This window comes from Enoplosus armatus, chromosome 15, assembly GCF_043641665.1.
Source record: "Enoplosus armatus isolate fEnoArm2 chromosome 15, fEnoArm2.hap1, whole genome shotgun sequence".
NCBI lineage: Eukaryota > Metazoa > Chordata > Actinopteri > Centrarchiformes > Enoplosidae > Enoplosus > Enoplosus armatus.
Window position 1 is genome coordinate 22,027,093 of NC_092194.1, and position 22,914 is coordinate 22,050,006.

Below are 22,914 nucleotides of genomic sequence, written 5' to 3' on the forward strand. Positions count from 1 at the left end.
GATTACTTTGCTGATCAACAAATACATTTTGATGCATTATTATAGATTATGATTTATTGAGCTACCCATTAAAATGAGCTCCACCTTCACCAGCTGCAACATTAAACCGATGAACACATTAATTCATCAATAACTATAATCCAATAATATAATATATATTATTCTGCATAATGACTACTTTTATTTTGATGCTGATAGTTATTTACTTTTACTTAAGTACAGTTGTGAATGCAGGACTTTTACTTGCAACAGAGTATTTCTTTCTCATGGTGGTATTACTACTTTTACTGAAGTAACGGATCTGATAAAAAGACCAAAACCAACAATGAGTCAAATAACAGGAGGATTCTGGGTAAGCTCTTGCAGGCATCGACCCGCTGGTGCGCCTGATGAACACCAACAAGAATCCAGATGTGTTTAATAAAGATCTTCCATCTCCGTTTGGTGTCAGACTCGTGTGTCTGGCTGCCGTCCAGCTCAGGACTCAGGTGTTCACGCCGCGCTAACAGCTGCTCACAACTTCCTGTCTGTTTGTCACCACCCAGTGCAGAGTGTGTGTGTGTGTGTGTGTGTGTGTGTGTTTTAATGAAGGTGTTTGCATTTTTCCTCTCTGCGTATACAACTTCACAAGAGCTTGATTGTTGTAAAAAGCATTTGGAGCTTCTTCTAGATGCTGTTGTGGGAGTAACAGCTCAAGTTGAAGCTCTGAAAGTTGAAGCACTTAAAGAAGTTGAAGTGTCACTTGAAGTGAGTGTCCAGAAAGGACTTCATTTGAAGTCACTTGAAGCTCTGAAAGGACTTGAAGTGGCAGCTGAAACAGAAGCTGAAAGAAAATCAAGTGGTCAAATCAAATTGAAGCACTGAAAGGAGTTGAAGAGTAGTTTGCAATACAGCACTGGATTTAAACTGAAAGAATTTGAAACAGAAGCACTGAAAGAAATTTACATGGATGACATTTAAGCAGTTAAAGACATTGAAGTGTCAGTTCAGAAGTGAACATGCTGAAAGGAGTTGAAGAGTCATTTCACTCCTGTCAGTACAGGGATTCCCTGTCCTCTTCCTCTCCCTCCTGATTATGATCCCACCTTGTTTACAGTACCCCACCATCTTTCATTAACCCTCTCTTACTCTTCATCTCCCCCCTCTTCCACCCCACCCCCCGTCCCCCTCTACCTTTTCTCCTCCCTCCTCCTCCCTCCTCCTCCTCCTCCCCTGTCAGGATGCTGATAATCAGTTAAAAACACTTTTGTTAACAGCTCTCTGTCAGTCCCAGCGACAGCTCGAAGTGTAGAGGAAACAAACAGGAAATTGACTTTGTACGGTTTAACAGGCAGCTCCAGTCAAGGAAGCTGATTGGTCATAAACGAACTGTAAAAAAAAAAGCATCCTGATAATTCCAGACAGGTTTTATTGGCTGTGATTTCAACCATTTGACAAAGTCTGTTGTTTCCTCCTGTTTTTTAATCAGCTCACATGATGATTAGGTTTGTTTACGATCCACAATAAACCCCGAGGATGATGGGAGTTCGCTTCTCTGCCCTACTGTTCCTATGATTTATTGTTTTCATTACATTTTGTTATGAAGACAAACACTAAAATTCAATAGTACGCAAATTAAAAAATAATGGAAATACAGAAAAAAATACAAATATTCACATGTACATACATGTATATGTACTCAGATTTACACTTGGTGTACATTTACTTTACCAACTTGTAAATAGTGTTCGGGTAAACATCCAAATTGTAATTATGACTTACTTATGATTTTTTTCCCAAAGCTGCAATATATCTGACTTGGTGCTTAATAATATCAAACGTTGGTGAAAAACAAACATTGATGCCTCGAGTCAGCCAAAGTGCGTCATTCAGGGTAATTAAACCCACGTTTAACGGATGTAATGCTGTTAATGTCACTGCGTAATATTGTTAACCCCAAACGACCGACTGTACAACCCTGCAGCCGTCCTGAGATGGTGGACGTGGGAACTTTTCCCAGACCGCTCGGGCTGTCGAACATCCTGACTGGCGAACTGAAGGGCTGAGTCCTGCCACATTAAGAAGTCTCAGCAGGTCTGCAGGTCTGCAGTCCACCACTGGAAGCTGTTTGTATCATTAAACTGTTGAATTCTTCACAGGACTGCTGGAGTCCAGGCAGCAGAGCGTCAGCCATTTCTTCTAGTTTTAAAAGGGTCTTAATTTAACAAATTAGTCTTATAGCTTTAGCAATCAGTTAGCAGCAGCAGTTTAACCTGGTTCCAGACCTCTGAATAACGGCCCAGATCTCCGACTTGTTCAGTGATTCTGGTCTGGTGTCGTCCTCGTCGACGGCTGTTTCCCCAGTCGGAGAAACAATCGAGCAATCGGGGCTTTAAAGGTAGGATTAAGAAAGGGCTACGTTTCACACACTAGATGAATGAGATGTGAGTTGACTTACAGAAATAATAACTGTTGAATCAACATGTTTCTTTGTTAACTGGACCTGCAGCTGTTATTGCAGCGTCTGTGTCCGCTGGAAAACGACAGACGCGTAACTGTCTGATTCATTAGAGCAAATTAAAACTAAATCATCTCTGAACTTTTTAAATCTCAGCTAGTAGAGTTTAAAAAGATGAACAGTGAAACCGATAACAAAGTTCCTCTGTGTTAGTTTAGAGGGAGATTCATAAAAACTGACAGCTGAATGTTGATATCTCATAATTAAAGTTTAGTCTCCTGTTATTGAGCTCAACAGCTAAAACACAAATGTAATTACGAGCACACCACATCCGACTGTTCCTCACTGCTGCTTTACAGTTTCTCCTCCCGCAGTGTTTGTTTTCTGGCTGTGGGTTAACAAGCCAGCAGCGAGCGCTCCTTAATGCTCCTAATTCCACCACAGAGAACACACACATAAACACAGGCATTTATATTCAGACAAGGACTACCTAGGAAACCCTCACACACACACACACACACACACACACACACACGTCATTTTCTGAAGCATATAATAACAGTTCGGGAGCTTGTTCAGACTTCCAAACGTATGTTGGCCCTCCAAACAAAAGGCATAAACAATAATTTGAATAAATGGAGGTAATTTCCTGCAGCAGAATGTCTAATCAGAGCCGTATTCTACTGGAGGACCACAGCACAGGGCGAGTGTGTGTGTGTGTGTGTGAGTCAAAGAAAAGGAAAAGGCGAGAGAGATTCAGAAATACATGCAGAGAGAGAGACATAGAGAGAAAGGGAGCAAAAAAACGATATCCCAAACTACCCATCATGCCTTGCCAAGCCGGCTGGCCAACCAAACAAACACTCGGTCCATCTGCGACCGCTAAGAGCCTCTCATACGTCCAAAACATTTACAAAATACCCGCTAACAACCCATTCATTACTCTTTGTCTGTGTTGTTCTGTTTATCCCCCTCCCCTCTTCTCCCTCCCCATCGCTGGAGAGTTGAAGGACGGCTCTGTGATATTCTACATGTTTATTCTCATCAAAGCAGCAGTGAACCTAACTACTAACAAGTGTATCACAGCCTGATATATCTTATTATTATTATTATTATTATTACTATTAAAACTCATCAGTGAGCCTCACTGTTGTTTCCTTCATCACCATGAACACACACATTGCAGTTTATCTGGACTCACACACACACACCGTCCTGCTGCCCCAAACACTCACTAGAGCTCCACATGTGGATTCATCCGCCGCTGAAAATAGTCCCCAACAGATGCACTATTTCCTCCTGTTAGTTTGATGAAAACTGCAGCGAGCAGCTGTTTGAGGGAATGACTGAGCCTTTTAAACATGAAACTATATGTTGGAGTTTTTAAAGATTCACGTCTTCAGCAGGAACCAATGGGCTGAGAGCTGAGAGCCACAGACAGGAAGTGAGACAGGACTGACAGGTTGTTGTTATTCTTTAAGACTTTTGATCTGGAGAGCCGAAGTTAAACCTGAACCTCCAGATTCTGTTCTGAAAGTATTAATGTAAGTTACTGAAGTGGAGTCACAGTTAGACGTCAGGTCAGTAATCTTTCCCCTGACAAGGTTCCTGCTCTCCTGCTTGTGTTTCAAGGTGTTTTCACTTCTTCTCACTGATTAGACCTCCAGTCAGGCTGAGCTGGTGGATCTATGCTGATAATTATGTGGGGTCACCAAACTACATGTACCAAAGAGAAAGAGAAAGGTGCAAGTGCTCTCGCCCTAGCAGGTGCAACAAAGCTAACAGACTGTGAGGGGAAATGTTATTGAAGCACATGAGAGGTCGAATCAGGCACAATGACTGAAGACACCTGTGCAGGTCTACCATGAGTCTGTCGGGCCTTCAGCCAACATGTTATATTTCTCAAAGTGAGGGATGAAAAATAATATCATTTCTGTGTTAAAACTAAAGTATCTTATCAGCACAAATATCTAAAAATATAAATACAATCCAGCTGACGAGCCGTGTAGTTATCATCAGTGGTCTTACCTAAAACCAGATGTTTGTTCCTTACCTGTCTTCCATCTGTTCCGATTGTCCCAAAGGTGATTCAGTGTGAATTTCTAAACTTGTGAGATTAGTGAAACTGAGAAATGTGGTTTTATGTTTGAAGCTGCTCACAAAGGCCGGTTGATTCCCTCTTCGGTGTTGTGGGTTCGTCAGCAGGAGTTCTCGGTGCTGCCAGCTCCCAACTGGGTTTTTGTGAAAACAGCTGGAGGATGTTTGGGCTCAGATGGCTATTATGGCCGCCGGCCCAGTCACCCGGATCGGCAGCTGCTCGTCTCCGATTTAAAAGCATTTAGTAAAACCAGGAAAAGAGGAATCGCTTCAGAATAATACATCGTACCACCGAGTCTGTGACCGGTTTAAATACTAGACTGCTGAATCATATTCATTCTGTTAACTTTCAGCACAAACGGAAAATGTTTCTGGTGAGTCAACATGTGTGAGAGGGGGCTTCTCTTCCTCTGGTGTTTCCGATGAACTGGACCAGTTTGAAGTTCGATTACTTCATTGACTGGTAGAATGATTCATATTCCTTTTAGGGCTGGAACTTCAAATGATACTCACTTAAATAACTTGCCATCAAGATTGAGATTTATAAAGAGACCTGAGTACATAAAAACATCTCAGCATATATTTCTGAAAAATATTAATACACCAACATTCATGTCCTCTCAACTTTTACTGTAAATGACACTTCAACTCCTTTAGTGCTTACGTTTCATGCTAACATTTCAGGTGACACTTCATATCTTTGGAGTTTCAGTTGAGGTGTAAGCACTGAAAGGAGTTGAAGCGTATGTTGAAGTGAAACTCCAAGCACTTCCTCTTTAACTTCCACCCCGAGATTCAACATTTTAAGACTTTTAATCTGTTGATTTAAACTGCAGAGCTGTTAAAAGGCTGATTAAATAAACGATTGCTTGATTTTCTGGTTGTTGAATTCTCTCGTTTCCTCCTGTCTTTGGATTCTCTGCAGCTTCGGCCACAGTGGAGGACTTCCAGATCCGTCCACACTGTCTGTTCGTTCACTCGTACCGAGCTCCGGCCTTCTGCGACCACTGTGGAGAGATGCTGTGGGGACTCGTACGACAGGGACTCAAATGTGAAGGTACTTTCTCACTGATACTACTGTAGTTTTCTGCTTCTGAGACCCACAAAGACAACTTGTTGTTGGTGACTTTCCACCCGTCTGTTCATGTTTGGGTCAGACAAACGAGATACTGTCGCCTCTCTTCTTGTCCAGGTTGTGGTCTGAACTATCACAAGCGTTGTGCCTTTAAGATCCCCAATAACTGCAGCGGAGTGAGGAGGCGTCGCTCGTCCAACGTCTCCCTGACGGGGGGGCTGGTAAACATGGGCCGCCCCCTCTCTGCTGAGCCCTCACCCCCCCACTACACAGATGATGCTTTACTGGTCAGTAGACCGGGGCTCGGGCTCATTGTTTGAAGTCTTGTTTGAAGAGAAAACATCTGATAACAGAACTGAAATCTCCAGGTAGCCAGCAGGCAGACCAGTTCGCCCCAGTTCACCACTTTTTTATTAGTGCTATGTGGCTAATTAACATGGAGGCTGGTTTCCACTGCATGGTACGGCTCGGCTCGGCTCGGCTCGGCTCGCTTTTGGCACCTGGTGCTTTTCTTGATTTCGTTTCTCTGCAGATAGCACCCCCTCAATGCAGCCGGGACTCTTAGCTGAAACTGCCGTTACATCAACGTGACACTAACACACACTCTCGCTGGATCTTTCAGAGGAGCTCGGTCAATAGACCACGATGTGGTTTGTGCAGGACGTCACGTGAAGATTCTCTCTGACCAATCAGTGGTCTTTTTTAACTCCACCTCTTAGTATCGGTTCAGCTCACTTGGAACCTCGATCAAGGTGATATCCAAAAACAGTACCAGGTAGTATTCACAACTTTTAGAAACGGAAAACCAAAAAAAAACAGATCCAAGCGAGTCGAGACGATCCGTGCTGTATGATGCAGTGGAAATGAAGTCCGACTGAACAGCAGGCTCACACAAAACCAAAAGTTAGATAAGATCTGTCTGTATCTTCTTTCATTAGAACATTCAGACTCCACGCTAACTGTCTTTCTTTCTTTTGTCCTCTCGTTGTCCAGTCTCCAGTCAGTCCCAGCATGGAGGTAAGTCGTTTTAAAAACGGAGGTTGTGCATCGTACTTGTGCCGCATTTATGCTTCTATTTATTTAACACATGGGATTTTAATCTGCCGTTTATTATTATCCTCGACTAATGTTCAGTTTTAATTCATTGCATCGCCCATCGGTTTATTCGATTATTATGGTTGTAGCACCACCATGACTCCATCAGATGCTTGATTCAAAGTCCTGACTCTCATTTTGGAGGATCTGCAGCACAATAAAACTCAGAGAATAAAGAAAGATATCTTTTGGGTCTGAAGGCTGGAAAGAGTTTGTTTGACTTGTTTGAACCTGAAAGTTTTATCACCTGACTCATCATGGTGGAAAATGAATGCTGACCAGCAGCCAAACACTGTTGTTTACCTGCTATTTTCTCAGGTAACTCACCATCTTGACCTTGTTCTAAGCATCAGTGATAATGTAAACTCTTGAATCTACTCCAGTAACCATCTAGTGTTTTGGTTGAACCTGTCCGACGATGTCAGGAGCTCTCCTCTTTGTCTCCGCCTCTCCTCACAGCAGAAGAACCAATTAGATTACTTCCCCGGTCGAGAGCGGCGCTCCAGCTCCCAGTCGTACGTCGGCCGTCCCATCGAACTGGACAAGATCTTACTGTCGAAGGTTAAAGTTCCTCACACCTTCCTGATCCACTCGTACACCCGACCCACCGTCTGCCAGCACTGCAAGAAGCTGCTGAAAGGCCTCTTCAGACAGGGCCTGCAGTGTAAAGGTGAGCTGCTTTTTAAACTACAACTCTAAAGCCTCTGCAGCGCCACCTAGACGCTGCAGTGTGCACAACAGTCACAATGTGAAAGTGTCCTCCTGGAATAAAGACATTAAAGGCTCCTGCTCACCTGGTTGGACTGTAACCTGCTCCTCTTCCTCGTTTCCTCCTCAGATTGTAAATTTAACTGTCATAAACGATGTGCTCCTAAAGTGCCAAACAACTGCCTGGGAGAAGTTTCCAAAAATGGAGGCAAGTTTCAGCACACACACGTGCCTGGTTGTACTATACATGTGAGGACCCTCACTGACACCTGATCACACCTCTGATTCTAACCTCAACTGAGTCTGTGTGTCCTGTAGAGCTCCTGAGCCCGGGGGCGGAGTCAGATGTCGTCACGGTGGAGGGTTGTCTTGACGACCATGATGTCGACAGAGTTGGCGGCCTGTTGGACGACATGGACGAAGCGCTGACATCAGAGGGGGTTCTGCTGCTGGAGGCGGGGCCCAGCGACCTCTGTGACCTGCACGACCCCGACCTGGACGAGTCCAACCGGGCCATCAGGTACCGAAACACACACACACACACACACACAGAAACACAAACACATGCACACACTGATGAGAGGTTGTGCTTTGTCCCGCCTCCTGCAGCCCGTCCACCAGTAACAACATCCCTCTGATGAGAGTCGTTCAGTCCGTCAAACACACCAAGAGGAAGAGCAGCAACGTGATGAAGGAGGGCTGGATGGTTCACTACACCAGCAAGGACACCCTGGTACTTCACCTGTCTGTCTGTCTACCTGTCTGTCTACCTGTGTGCCTGTTTTCCTGTCTATTTAACATCATTTCATATATTGATTGAAAAACACACTAATGAAGCAGCAAAACAAGTGTTTCCACCACAATTTGTTTGCTTGACCATCAATAAAATAAAGAGAATAACCGTCATCATCGTCTGCCTCAGTGAGAAGTGTTCATGAGTTCACAAAGAGCGGCCAGGACAAGAGGACAAGAGGACAACAGGACAAGATCACAGTGAGATTAATACGTCTAAATATGTCTCGGAGGAGGACAGGCAGGTCCGGACCTGCGGAGGTTAATCCAGTCTGCGGTCATAAAAACAGCAGGTGGTCCAGTTCTTGATCACAGTCCGTAGACCAGCTGTGCACCGCTGCAGCACCTTTGTGGACGTGTGTCCTAGTTTACTGCTGATATTTGACTGCAGCTTTTATGGACGTGACGTCACTTACTGTGAATGCTTTGAGAGAAAATCAACCTAAAAACGTGTTCTATTTAAAGACAGACTTTAACTTTATTTGGGTGTAACAGAGAAGTTCTTGTGATGGAGGAACAGAGACGGAGGGAGTCTTTGTTGTCTGTTTGTTGCATGACGCTGCAGGTCTGTGAGTCGGGGAGGCCCCAAACTGTTCATCATCCATTAAGGACGAGACGTGAGAGACAGGACAGAGTGTCCCGGACTGAGTTCAGCTGCGTTCACTGACATCACTGCAGATATTTCACTACTAGAGCTGAACTGCTGCTGCTCACAGTGTTTGATTGGCTGGCTGTTATGGAATTTAATATTTAGAAAATTGAGGATCAAACACGTTCATGTGTTTACAGTTATTACCACAAACATTTAGGATAATTCTTAATAATAATAATAATAATAATAATAATAATAATAACATGCCTGCCCTTGTTTTTAGTTTGAATAAGATGAAGATGAATATTATCTGTGGCCGTGCTGCGTTGACAGTTTGTAGTCAGATTCTGTTATTCCATTTATTTTATCTTATTAGTTGAATAAAGAAATAAATGTGCTGATAAGTAGATGTGACATGAGAATTGGGCTTATTATTAATATCAGCAAGATGATTTAATTAGTCAAATTATTTGACAGAAAGATGATGATAAAAAGGTATTATTTTATTCCTTTTCTGCCACTGCAAATCTGCCCTCAAAACTGAGACACACGTTCAGGAGTTTTAAAGTTCAGAAGTGTAATAAAATGAGAGTTCTGCAGTCGGAGGTGTTGCTGCTCTGGATCTTTCAGCTCTGTGTGAAAAGTTGAGACAAGTTGAATGTGATTCTGTTGAGTGACGTCAGCGTTTCTCTTTCTCTGTGTCCACTTTCCTCTCCACGTCTTCTGTCGCTCTCACTCTTTCCCTCTCTCCTCTCCTGCTGTCTCCTTCCTCCTCCTCCTCCTCCTCCTCCCTCCTTTCTTCCTCCTCTCCGTCTCCATGTTTCAGAGGAAGAGACATTACTGGCGGCTGGACAGTAAATGCATCACGCTGTTTCAGAACGACACAGGAAGTAAATACTATAAGGTAAGACGAGCTCACTGATTTCTGGGGAAATATGTTCATAATTCCAGTGTGTTTGGAGTTGTTTCCTTGTTGTGTGAAATCAGTAGGCTGTGAATGTAACTGGTGTCTATGACTCACTGCGACTGGAAGTTTACAAATCACGTTTAACTTTAAGACAGAAGGAAACTCACCGTCCTTTCAGTTCCTGCAGTTTAATAAATGACTGGTTCATGTTGGAAGAGAGCAGACAAATGTATTATATGTGTGTATATGTGTAATTTGATTGTGACTTGAAAAATGCAAAAACAATTTAAAAGCAGCACAATATTTTCTCTGTATTGCTTTTCTGTTTGCAGAGATCTGTGTTGGGTACATCATTGTACCTTTTCAGGTACATACACAAAAATGTACTTACTGCACCAGCAACAGGTTTTTGTAATCAGTCTTTTCTGAGAGAGGTTTCCTCCGTCTCTGCAGGAGATCCCTCTGTCAGAGATCTTATCTCTGGAACCGGCTCAGACCTTCACTCTGCTTCCTGATGGAGCCAATCTTCACTGCTTTGAGATCGCCACGGCATCACTGGTTTACTACGTCGGAGAGAACCTGCAAAGAGCTGAATCCTCTCTGACCGGCAGCAGCATCCTGGTGAATAATATGAAGCTCTGAGGATGGAGGGACGGATGAATAGCAGTATAGCAGTGCATGAACAGAGCACACGGCACAAAGAACAGCAAAAACAAATGTCCAACAAGTACTAACTAAAATAAAAATGTATGCCCTGTCAAGCATAGTGTTCAAAATGAATGTGATTATAAGTTCATTTAAAAGTTAAAAAGATTGCACCACACAGATGTTGAAAATGTAATTATAAAGTCCAGTTACAGTCCAGTAGGAACCTCAGCCTCCCAGTCCAGATTCCTCAGTGGAACTCCTTCAGCATGTCATGGAGGAGGTGGGAGATGTTGTTCAGGATGCTAACCAACTTGGACAGCATCCTCTTCTCTGTCACCGCCTCCGGACAGTCCAGCTCAACTCTCGTTCTCCTCCCGTCAACCGTGGAGATCTCATCTCTAAAACTCGTTTCACTTGCTGGTTCCAGGTCAGCGGGGTGGGGCAGGATGTGGCTCGGATGTGGGAGATGGCCATCCAGCACGCTCTGATGCCGGCCGTCTCTACAGGAGTTTCCCACAGCTCTCACCGCGGTGGACACAGTAAGACACCATCACAGCTCTCATACAGTTTAACACATGTTCTTACTTAGAGGAGTACGTCTTTAAATCTGGTTCTTTGTAGGCATGTTGAATCTTTTTAAAAGGTTATCTTTTGGAGATAAAGCTGTAATGATGAAGCTCAGTGACATTGTTGACCATGAACGTTCACATCAAATTCAATTAATTTTATGGAACATCAAATTGCGTTGAATTCAACTTTGGGTAAACTTTCACACATGAATTTGTATCCCGGGTCAGTAGCAAACTGCCTCCGACTTTATTTTGATAGGTTGGAAAAATGATTAGGGGTCTAAACCCTAAACCAGTTTCAGTCAAACCTGTCAAGTCACAACTTTATTGTCTCAATTCAAAACTTCTCATTCAAAGTAAGAATGAACATTTACAGTGCCACAAGGCTCAGTTGTGTCTTTGTTGGGTACAATGAGGGATCATCATTGGTGGGCACAACATTCATATTAGTTGCTATGCAGATGACACCCAGCTCTGTATAGCTGTTGGTCCTGATGACCAGAGTCCCTTTACTACCTTAAAAACTGCATCTGCATTTTTTACATGTTAGTGTGGCTGTATCTGTTTATACTACAGAAGTTTACGTACAACTTTGCATGTTTCAGTTTCGAGCCTCACAGAAACACAGAAAAGATACCAGCAACATCCATCTCTGCATGTAAAATAATGACCAAGACATCTAAAATACTTACACTTGATGGAGTCTTAGGTTTGAATATTTAACGCTGATGAAACATCATGAAGCTTTAATGGAGAGCCGGAACAACATGATACACATCATGTATCATGATACTGTGAGTTTTCCAGCCTTTAAGCTACGTAAGGGGAAATAAAAGGGGGATACTTGATGTAAAGAGGTTAAAGGAACTGTTCTGTCCTCTCACTAACTTTAATAACAACAGGACTTTCATGCGGCAGAGAATCTATTTGGAATGAAACTGGACAAATATAAATGTATTTCTAGCAGTATCCCGCCTGTGAGAGGACTCTTCACACATTTCCAGCTCAGGTATTCATGTTCACGTTGCAGCTGAATTCTCCTGCAGACTCTCAGATCCCCTCAGGGCCGTCAACACCCACACAAAACCCATCAGAGATATTTCAGACCTCCACTGACGTCAAACTGATCATGACTAACACTTCACTGTGGTCTCAGTGCCTTCTTTGACTCTGTGTGTTCACCTGTGGGGAAAGTACACTAAAATAATACTGTGCCAAACTCCAGAAGGCCACAGGCTTCAGATTTATAACATTATTCATGACTTGCACTGAGGTTATTATTCTTTAACGGAAGCAACATTGTGACCCAAAACTGTTTTTTAAAGGTGAAGTTTGATTAATTTGCACTATTTTTTTGTTGTAAAATTGGATGTGTGTGATTTGAAGTTTAATTCTTAATGTCATTGTTTATCTGTGTTTTTCATCTCTGAATGTTTTCCTGCAGTTTTAACTCTTCATGTTTGCGTCTCATCAACAGAGGAGATCTCCATCAGTATTTCTGTCTCCAACTGCCAGATCCAGGAGAACGTGGTGAGAAACACACACACGATACTAAAGTTATCAGATAAATGCAGTGAAAACTACAATATTTCCCTCTGAAATGTAGTGAAGCAGTAGTATAAACTGCTAATCTATCACACAACAACTAATATGAAGCGATGGAGCCTCATTATTAAACTCTGTCAACAAGAACAAACTGTCTGACGACGGCGACGCAGATGCAGCGCGAGGAAGAAGCATCTCCAGACGGAGACGTGATGAATGAACATAAGTGGGCATCAGGGAGGAAGATGCCTCAGTAGAACCATCACAACACCACACAGCTGTTTTATCTGCCATCAGATCGTCTGAGAAAACAAGCTGCAATCTGGAAAACAAGATTTAATATTTAAGCATTCTAAAAAGTCGGATTGTACTTGATACTGAAGACATTTGTACATTGTGTATATTGTGTACAGGTACTTCAACATCCCATCAATCAATCCTGGTCCCAGTCTGTAGTGCTCATTGTGACAGAATCACACCACGCTGCAGAGAAAGCAGGACAATATTTGACTGATTTAAAGCGCCATCTTTCAGGAAGTAGTCGTGGAGCAAAGGCAGTCAGGTGGTGGAGGTTGGGGTGGTGGGTCGGCCTGCAGCTTATAGCCAATATTAATGTTCTTTACACAACTGACAACATGAATAAACACGAGTTATTTTAACACCCAAGAAACATAGATTTGAAAAATAAACCTCACTGCTCTCTGGTGGACAAACGATGACTGTTTCAACGTTTCTGGACTTAATTTTGTGTCACGTATTGACGATGGATCGATTTATCTGCAGTGATCATGACTTTAAGATGATGAGGAGTGTCTCAGCCCTCTTCCTCCACAAACTACATCCTGTTTGGACTGTTTCTATGTCTCCTCCTGCCTTCTGCCACTTTTCACCCATTTGCATTGGCGCCGGTCGACATGCATCGAACTCTCTGTACATTTACATCATAAAGATTCACATGAGGCTCAAATGTCTGCAAACTCTATTCATGCAAATGTAACTGCAGAGAACATCGAGTCCCATTTCCATGCAGACGTGCACCTCGCCGTCTCCAAGGTGAGCACGTCTTCAAGCACCTCAAATGGAGATTACTGTGATTACTCACTCAGCCAAACGGTTTCCATAGTGACGGATGGTAATTAGGCAGCGAGCTCGGGGGAAGGGGGAGGAGGTTTATAATATTGTATTTCTGTCCTCTTTGCTTGAGGTGTGATATTAGGCTGTCAGCTAACAGGGGAGAAACGGGAGACGTGATTGCAGACAAGGAGAAAATATTTAGCAGTTTTGGTGTCAAAGCTGTGGCAGATCACTGACGCCGTGTAGTTACACTCAGGGAGGTGCACAGTGGGCTCTCCTGTACAAAATGCTCCTCCGTCAGGTGATCAATTGATGCAATTCACCTTTTTGTTGAACCCACTTTCTGTCAGCCGGCCTCGCCCTCCTCCACTTCACTTACAGCAGATTTCCATCAGAGGAACTTCACAGCTGTCTCAGCCAAAACTCTTCACAGCTTGTGAGCTTCTGGCTTTTAGGAGCATCAGTGCATTTAGTCCCGTTTAAAACCTGAGACTATTTCAGATTCATGTTCTGTGTCCAAACATGGCGTTGCACCTGGACCAGGACCAGGAGCCTTGTCCTCAGAGTGGTGCAGCAGCTTCACACTTCCTCCTTAAAGGATCTCAGTGATGTGCTTTATTTCAGCGCCTGAATTTGACTCTTCACTTGAAATTTATTGAATGATTGATGTGAACTTATATTCAGAATTGTTCCTCTGTTCTTCAGGACATCAACTCGGTGTATCAGATCTTCCCAGACGAGGTTCTTGGCTCAGGACAGTTTGGCATTGTCTACGGAGGTAAAACACACAGTGAAGACATCATTCAGTTATTCTGGCTGACCGAGGCCCCAAAGTGAGATTTAGAATATAAAGTGGATAGAAAAGTCTTAATATTGGGAAAATAATGTTATTTATTGTGACTTTTTTTGTCTGAATCTCAGATGTCTTTTCCAACAATCCTGCAAAATATTTGGAGAATAAAGTTGTAATATTTAGACGTAGTTAAAAATGTTAATATTTCTGTTTCATCCTCAAACTCAAAAGATTTGTCAGATGAATGTAGTGCAGCAAAAAGTGCAATATTTCCCTCTGCGATGTGGCGGAAGTATAAAGAGGCACAAAGTACCTGAGTGAATGTACTGAGGTACGTACTGGGAACAGCTGTCTGTTCGTGATGTTGATGTTTGTGTGTTTTCCTGCAGGTAAACACAGGAAGTCCGGCCGAGACGTCGCCATCAAGATCATCGACAAACTCCGCTTCCCCACCAAACAGGAGAGTCAGCTGCGCAACGAGGTGGCCATCCTGCAGGTACACACACACACACACACACACACACGCCTGTTGGCAGGGAGTGTGACTTCCTGTCGTGAACGACTTCATTACCGTGGCAACACTGTAGGGGTGTGACATCCTGTAATCTGCCAGTGCTGCTCAACCTGCAGAAGCTGCTGCTGCAACAACACACCTGCACATGAAACTGTTCACTTCACGTCTGCTGTTCTGTTGGGGGACCTGTGGGATTATTAGGATTGCACTTTGTAATTTACTTTACAACTTTGAGGTACCTGCACTTTACTTAAGTATTTAAATTTTCTGCTACATCTCAGAGGCAAATGTTCTAGTTTTTACTCCACCACATTTATTTGATGCCTTGAGTTACTTTGTAGATTCACATTAATAATACAAAATGTAATAAAAAACTAATTATGATCTATTGTTGCAGGTTAAGATCAGACTTTATTGATCCTCGGGTAAATTCACAAGCTACCAGCAGAATATAAAGTCATTCAAATCAGCTCCACCTTCACGCAGCAGCAGCAGCTGGTAGCTGGCAGAACTTGAGATTCACTTCTCCTCCTCCTCCCTCAGAGTTTGCACCACCCGGGCGTGGTCAACCTGGACTGCATGTTTGAGACGCCGGAGAGGGTGTTCGTCGTCATGGAGAAGCTCCACGGAGACATGCTGGAGATGATCCTGTCCAGCGAGAAAGGACGGCTGCCTGAGAGGATCACCAAGTTCCTGGTCACACAGGTGACCTGATTTTAACAACAGGGTGACCTTTCAACACGATTTTAATCCAATCAGATTTGCTTTGATGAAACATCTTATAGTGAATTATTATTAAATGCTGTGTTTCAGATCCTGGTGGCTTTGCGTCACCTTCACTTCAAGAACATCGTCCACTGTGATCTTAAACCTGAAAACGTCCTGCTGGCTTCTGCAGACTCATTTCCACAGGTGCTGAGTGTGTGTGTGTGTGTGTGAGTGTGTGTGTGAGTGTGTATTGATTAGCTGGAGTGTACTAACTGCTTCGTTTGATTCTTTCTGATTTGAGTTTCTCGTATTTATTTATATTTTCTGAGAGAATCATGTGAAGTGGGGGGGGGGGGGGGGTTCAGAGCATCAGACTCTGAGAACACAACTGACAAATTCAAATCTAGAATATTTGGCTCAAAATTGGACACTTGTGAAATTGCGTGATGCATGCTGGGATAGTTTCCAGGCCTATATAAGCGAGTATAGAAGAGTGATGGATCATGGACAAAGTGAGTGAAGACTCAGGTTTGAACCCAAAAGCAGGACTCTGAGACCAGGGTGGTAAAATAAAAAGTTTACTCGAGATTGAAAACAGGCGAAAGTCAAAGGCAGGCGGGCAGGGGAGATGAGGTGAACTCATCCAACAAGGGATCAGGCAGACAGGAGGTCATTACAGGCACAAGTCAGGCAGGGAAAAGGGCTGGAACGCTCAGGCAGAAGCACAACAGACGATCTGGAGGGGAGTTAATGGGAGTGGGCCGGTGTATTTGCTACTGGGCTGATGGGGAAGTGGGAGCAGGTGTGCAGGTGCGCGGGGAGGTCAGGTGACGGGGAATGGCGGGAAGACTGGGGTTACTGCAGGGCAGGTGGGAGTGACAGGATCTATAGGACAGCAGAGTTAGTACATGGCAGTGACACAAAGTCCAATGTAAAGATTTTAAATTTAAAGTCCGGATGCATCTTGACAAAACACCAACAAGAATTATTAAAACAAGAAACCTGAGGACTCCGATTCGGAGCTGCAAGATACAAGACAGTGAATGCAGCACAGAAAGGTCACGATACACAAACAGAATCTGTATATATACATAGAGGAAGATACGGGCAAACACAACAACCACAGGCACAGACAGTCCATTAGCTGTCAGTGTAACTATTAGCAGCTTTCTGCAGTTTCCAGTCTCCTCTCCAGAAATAGCTGTTTGTGTCAGACACACTAACTGTTAGCTCTAATGATGCATCAGGCCGGCTGTTGGGCTCAGGATTCCTCACACACTTTACTTACTGTGCATCATCTGCAGAGCCTGCTACTCCTGCTAATATCAGGAAACAAACAAAATGCTAATGTCTTAAAGAGGTAGTCTGGAATTGCCGCATCAACGTTAGCTTGGGAGCAAGCTAGCTAAGTGAGTCTGCAGTTTGACAAACTGGGACGACTGGTGACCGTAAACAATACAATGTTCGCTGTCAGATATTAAAGTACGGAGATCAGTTTCATCTTTTTCCAGGACACGTGTAGCTTAGCACAAAGACTGGAAGCAGATCCATCAAAGGAGAACAATTACACCTTCCAGCAACTTAAAAGCTGTCTCATTTACATGTTGTGCCCTGTTTCCTGAACAGGTATAGAAGTATAATTGGAAAAACACGGCTTTTTGGATTTTGCAGTAGTTAGCATTGGAGACAACCTGCTGTCAGACGTGTCCACATGTGACATATATGTCCTAACCAGGAGGTGTCCAGATACTATTCATCAACAATAGGTTTCATCCAGTGTGACAGCTACAACACCTCAGAAGAAAACATGCTGTCACGAAGTAGAAGAGGAAGTCCAGGTGCAGTAGATGGGACGCGTCAATCAAAAGAATAACTCTGAAAAACAAAAACCTGCTTTCCTGGAGGTTTGACACTTGAAAACAGGGTCAGTCCACCTACGTTTGAATGAGGAACGACGGTCTCGATAACAACAGTAACCCAAAATAGACGTGAGCAGCAGTTGAGAGTCGATGCTGAAGAGAACTGATTCATCACAACATGACCGTGAAGCGAGCCAACGTCTCCCTGATCACTTCCATCTTTCTCCTGAGTGTGTGTGAATCATCCTGCAAAGATCGCAGCCAACAGCTCCTCACTGTCGGCAGCTTCATCACACTCATCCTCCCTCCTGCGTGTCCATCCAAACTGCTGCAGAGCCAACATGATGATGGGATTCAAATTTATGGTTAAGATTAATTAAGACGTTCCCTTGACCCGTGTCTTCCTCCTGCTGTGGTTCTAATGGGGCCACAGCTACTGAAAACTGGTCGCAAAAGTTTGGGGGGTTTAAAATAGCTCAAGCTAGCAAGCTAATTAATTTTTGTGCACCTATCACATCCAGATTGTATTCTGACTATTTTAATTTTTTAAGAAATTTGAATTGATTTCCAACACTGCAGCTGCTAATGAGCTTCTAAATGAGCTTCTACAGATTTCTTAGCTAAGGAGCTAACGTTGTCTAGTTGGCTCATTCGCTTGTTAGCTAACTGTTAGCAGCTGTGAGCAGATGTTGCGTGTCACACACCTCCGTCCTCTCGTTTCAGGTGAAGCTGTGTGACTTTGGTTTCGCTCGGATCATCGGTGAGAAGTCGTTCAGGCGCTCGGTGGTCGGCACGCCGGCGTATCTCGCCCCCGAGGTCCTGAGGAACAAAGGCTACAACCGCTCTCTGGACATGTGGTCGGTCGGAGTCATCATCTACGTCAGGTAGGAGACTCGCGGGACGGATGATTTTAATGCTCTTTCTTTGTTTAGCTCATACATCCTTTTATTAGTTTTATATTTTTGTGTTCCTCTGCAAAATGTCACAAACAAAACACAACAGACAATAACACCACTCCATGATTATTAACTCAAACTGAATTACAGGTTAAATCTGTCAAATCTGAAATATAATTTCTGTATTCTATATAAAACTTCTGCAGTCTCAGTGGGACGTTCCCTTTCAATGAAGATGAAGATATTAACGATCAGATCCAGAACGCTGCCTTCATGTACCCTCCTCATCCCTGGAAGAAAGTTTCCCAGGAAGGTACGTAACATCATGGGCCACCACCTCCGCTGCGGTCCACAACAAGACCCTGCTGAACCTCTCAGCACCACAGAGGCCAGTGAGAATCGATAGCCATACCTCAGGCGTACCTTCATACATAGCTAGTTAGCTCTCTGGCTACATCCATGAGAAACAACAACGCAGCTGCACAGGTTGTTGTAAGTCAATTTAAAGAAATAATCAACATGAAACAAGCATTAACTGCTGTTAGCAGCCACTAGCTTCTGTATTCATTAACAATGGCGTCAGCAGGACCCATACTTCAATCACTGCTGATTGGTTGGACAGAAGAAAACAAAAATGACCCCCCTTCCTATCAAGAAGACGGTTGACATGAACGCAGTGCCAGGCTGAATGAACCGAGTTGAAACTAAATGGAAATTCATTCTTATTATCAGGCCATCATTGTTAATCTCTCAATTGCCAAAACAGTATAGGATCGTTTAGCTAATGTATAATTAGGTGTAATATAAAAGGTCTGTGGTGGTTTGCAGTCAGTCTGTTGGCAGACAAACAACAAAGTGCTTCTTCTCCATCGCAATGGAGGCTGAGACTCATGGGTGTCATAGTATCTAGAGCCGTCCATCATAACAAACTGACAGGAAGGACTTGAAGTTTGAATATGAAAGAAAACAAAGCAATCAAGAACCAAACACTGAACCACAGCCGCTGAATGGATCTAAATTTGATCCAAAACCCCAACTTGATTCAGCAATGCTCTCTGGGACTTGTAGTTGAACGCTCGCCCACAGTACTTTTGTAGCTTTGTCTTTTTATCAATGAAGCATTTTCAGCTGAATGGCTCGTTGTGTTAGCATGTGCACTGGTATCCTGGTTAGGAGTAGCGCACATAAACACCGCATCCAGGTTTTTAAGCTAGCTGGAGTTCTGGGGGTGCTGTGGCATGAAACACCTGGTTCAGGTTTCAGATCATTCTCTGCCATGTTCGCAGGTGCCTCATCAAAATACATAGTAGTTAGTCAATAAAGCAAAAATGATGATGTTGTTCCGTGTAAACACTATGATCAAAACCAGAATAAGACTCAAAACGCACACTTTTACTGATGAATCCACCAGAAGAGTTTCGTGTCTGTCAAACTGACGGTGTTTTACAGTTTCTGTAACGGGTTGTTTTGTAATGGAGCTACGCATCAGCCTTCCTCTAGCAACACATATAAATAGTGTAAACACCCCCTATGGTGCCTTGATCAAAGATGATGCTGTGTTTCACCTTTCTGTGTGACTCTGTGGTTATTTTCTGTCCTCCAACATCAGCACAGGTTGTTATTCCTCCCTGCTGCAGTACGAGAGCTCCGACGCGTCCTTGAAGTCGGTTCGAGCCGCTCTCTGCTGCTGCTGCTGCTGCGTGACTCATGTTGTTGTCGTCATTGTCTCTAAATGCGTCCGCCGTGTGTGTTGGCTGGAATTGTCCTGTTGACTACGAGACAGATTTAAATCAGCCTGACTCACTCGCTCCTTGGCCGGATCCCCGAAGCGCTCTGAACCTCCCCTCCACCTCCTCATCCCGCCAGAGCGGCTTCAGCTGCGCTTCAAAAGAAATGTTGTAAAAGTCGTTTCTGTCAGCCGCAGGAGGATTAAATGTCAGAGAATAAACTCTTGGTGCGTCAACAAATCTGCATTTTCAAAGATCACTTTAAAAGGAGACACGTTAAAGGGCTTCTGTTATAGAACTCATCTTTTCCTCTGCCCACATGAAAACACGACTCAGGTTTTTTAATGGAGGCACTTGAATAAAGAAGTTAAAGTTAGGGCACTTTTGAAACTCCACTTTTTGCTATGACGACAAATATCACTGAGTTTCATGAACACAGACTGAATATTAAACATCCAATCATGTTCTGCTCACACTCAAAGTGGCAGAAAGACGTTCAGGAGGATCTCAGGAGTTGCAGATTTGGTGCTCTGAGCTCTGCTGGATGGACTGACATCGCCACCCTTCGGGGGCAGATTAAAGTGGGTCATGTGACTCCCGTGAGAAAGAGGAATGAGGGAGGGGAGAAATATCTGAGAGTCCAGGCAGTTCGTGGAAAGAGAGTTTGACGGACAGATTCGGGGGGGTGTCGGTGTGGTCGTCCATTCATGTGCATAATGCCGAGCGATGGAGGCCCCTGCAGACCTGAGGGGCCCCGGGGTCCCAGAGCTGTTCAGACCGCTGACCCCTGAAGAAATGTTAACATCATGTTAGCTTTGCTCATTAGCCTTGACTGGCCCCTCACCGCAGGGGGGGCCCGACCCTACATCCTCCTCCTCCTCCTCCTTCGTCCCTCCCTCTGTTGGACGCTCGACCCTCGCTTTACCTCAAAATGTTCTGGCTCATCACTTCTTCCTTTTCCTTGTTTCCTTCCTTCTTTCTTTCCTTCCTCGCAGCGATCGACCTGATTAACAACCTCCTGCAAGTTAAGATGAGGAAGAGATACAGTGTGGACAAGACCCTCAGTCACCCCTGGTTACAGGTAAGACGTTGATCAAACCAAACCTTCATTTTAAATCAGTTCTGAATGTGTCTAAGTGTTAAATTAGAGTAAGAGAGGAAACATCAGAGAGAGAGACCTTCTTTCAACCAGCAGAGACACTTGGACACATGGCAAACACTGAACGAGGAAGAGGAAGCTCAATTAAAGCAATAATTAAATACTAGAGTGAAGCCTGGACAGAATGAGAGATGGACAGGGTGGACAGGGTGGACAGTGGGTGTGTCTTTGATGTTTCCTGTGTTTTCTGTTGTCTGTGTTGGTTTGCTCTCACTATTTTGATTTGACTGTCAAAAAGATGTGAATGAAGTGAATCTCTTCTCCCTATACACTGCCAGCTGTTGTCACATGACTGAACTTCCATACGGAGGTCAGGTGATGTCAACAGAGCAGACTCCTTCTGTTTGGAAGACCATGAGATATGGTTGAAAGCCTTTAAATAGCTAGTAAATGGACCATTAAGAGTTTTTGTCCTGATGGTGGCACTACAGGAAAGGTCAGGGTGTCCCCAAAATCATTACGATCGATTCATCCTCTGGGGACCATCAACATCCACATTTGGCCTGTTATTGTCAAAAGACTTCTGCCTACAACCCTCATCTGTTGGCCAGACGGATGACCCAACTGACAACAGTTCTGGGGCCATCTGGATCTGAGGTTGTGTTTGTTTTCACCACCAGGACTACCAGATGTGGCTGGACCTGAGGAACCTGGAGTCCCGGATGAACGAGCGCTACATCACCCACGAGAGCGACGACCTGCGCTGGCATCACCACGCCCAGCTCAGCGGGCTCGACCTCCCCACGCACCTCGGCAACGGTCCCCGCGGCGACGGCGGACAGGGGATGGAGCGTTACCAGGAGCAGGAGGAGGAGCTAGAGACCCTCAGTGAGAGGGTCAGTGAACTCTGAGGCCACATGTGAAGAGTTTTATCTCCAACATGAGACAAGAAACAGCACCTGAAACAAAATGAAGGAAAGCACAACATTTAAACAAGTGGGGAGGCCTTTTAAAGATCAGTTAAATCCACACTAAAATAACAAAACATCATGAAAACAACCTCACTGACTGCATACTTCACAGCCCATTAAACCAAAGGGTCGTTCTAGAAGGATATTAGGGAGCTATTTTCTATGAAAGCGCATTGCATTCACTAAAAGAATAAAGTGTCATAATTATGACTGAACATCTCATAATTACTTCGTCTTTATCTCCTAGTTATGAGAAAAGTTAGCTTCAGCTAGAAGCCTTGCAATCTTGTTTTGTTTCGTAATCATAACTATTTTATTCTGTAATTAGGAAGTTGTTGTTTCAACTTAACGTCTCATAATTATTTTATCTCTTTCTGTTACACAGTAAGGATCTTTTCATTACTTTATTTCGTAATTACGAGATCGTTGTTTTGTAAAGTTCTTTGTGAAACTGATGTATCTAAATGTCTAATCTGAGATTTATCACATACTTACACAATCTTTTGTTTGTAATTACGAGGTAAGAATCTCACGATTTCTGTATTTGTGTTGGTTACTACAAATGAACAGTCGGAGCAAATATGATCATACCTTGTAATTACGAAACAAGTATCTCATACTTACAAGATATGGGTTTTGTGATTAAGAGATATGGATCTTTTAATTCTGAAATGCTGAATCATAATTATAAGATAATACATGTGTTGATGAGAAAATCACAAGATCTTTACATCAAAATCACAAGAACCATATCTTGTAATTACAAAACAAGGATCCATAACTTCTACATATGGATCTTAGTGTATAT

At 43.6% G+C, this 22,914-nt stretch overlaps 1 protein-coding gene across 1 annotated transcript in view; it reads left to right on the forward strand.

The window, feature by feature from the left end:
* Positions 1-22,046, forward strand: part of prkd1 (protein kinase D1) — a 34,216-nt gene extending 12,170 nt beyond the window's left edge. Inside the window, exons 3-21 of the mRNA XM_070920105.1 lie at positions 5,460-5,591; positions 5,727-5,896; positions 6,603-6,626; positions 7,164-7,374; positions 7,543-7,620; positions 7,731-7,932; positions 8,022-8,145; positions 9,623-9,700; positions 10,157-10,324; positions 10,779-10,890; positions 12,398-12,450; positions 14,245-14,317; positions 14,722-14,828; positions 15,390-15,551; positions 15,660-15,758; positions 18,137-18,297; positions 18,516-18,622; positions 21,032-21,117; positions 21,816-22,046. Of these exons, the coding sequence (XP_070776206.1) occupies positions 5,460-5,591; positions 5,727-5,896; positions 6,603-6,626; positions 7,164-7,374; positions 7,543-7,620; positions 7,731-7,932; positions 8,022-8,145; positions 9,623-9,700; positions 10,157-10,324; positions 10,779-10,890; positions 12,398-12,450; positions 14,245-14,317; positions 14,722-14,828; positions 15,390-15,551; positions 15,660-15,758; positions 18,137-18,297; positions 18,516-18,622; positions 21,032-21,117; positions 21,816-22,046 (2,378 nt within the window). The remainder of the gene's footprint in view (positions 1-5,459; positions 5,592-5,726; positions 5,897-6,602; positions 6,627-7,163; positions 7,375-7,542; positions 7,621-7,730; positions 7,933-8,021; positions 8,146-9,622; positions 9,701-10,156; positions 10,325-10,778; positions 10,891-12,397; positions 12,451-14,244; positions 14,318-14,721; positions 14,829-15,389; positions 15,552-15,659; positions 15,759-18,136; positions 18,298-18,515; positions 18,623-21,031; positions 21,118-21,815) is intronic.
* The last annotated feature ends 868 nt before the right edge of the window (positions 22,047-22,914 follow it).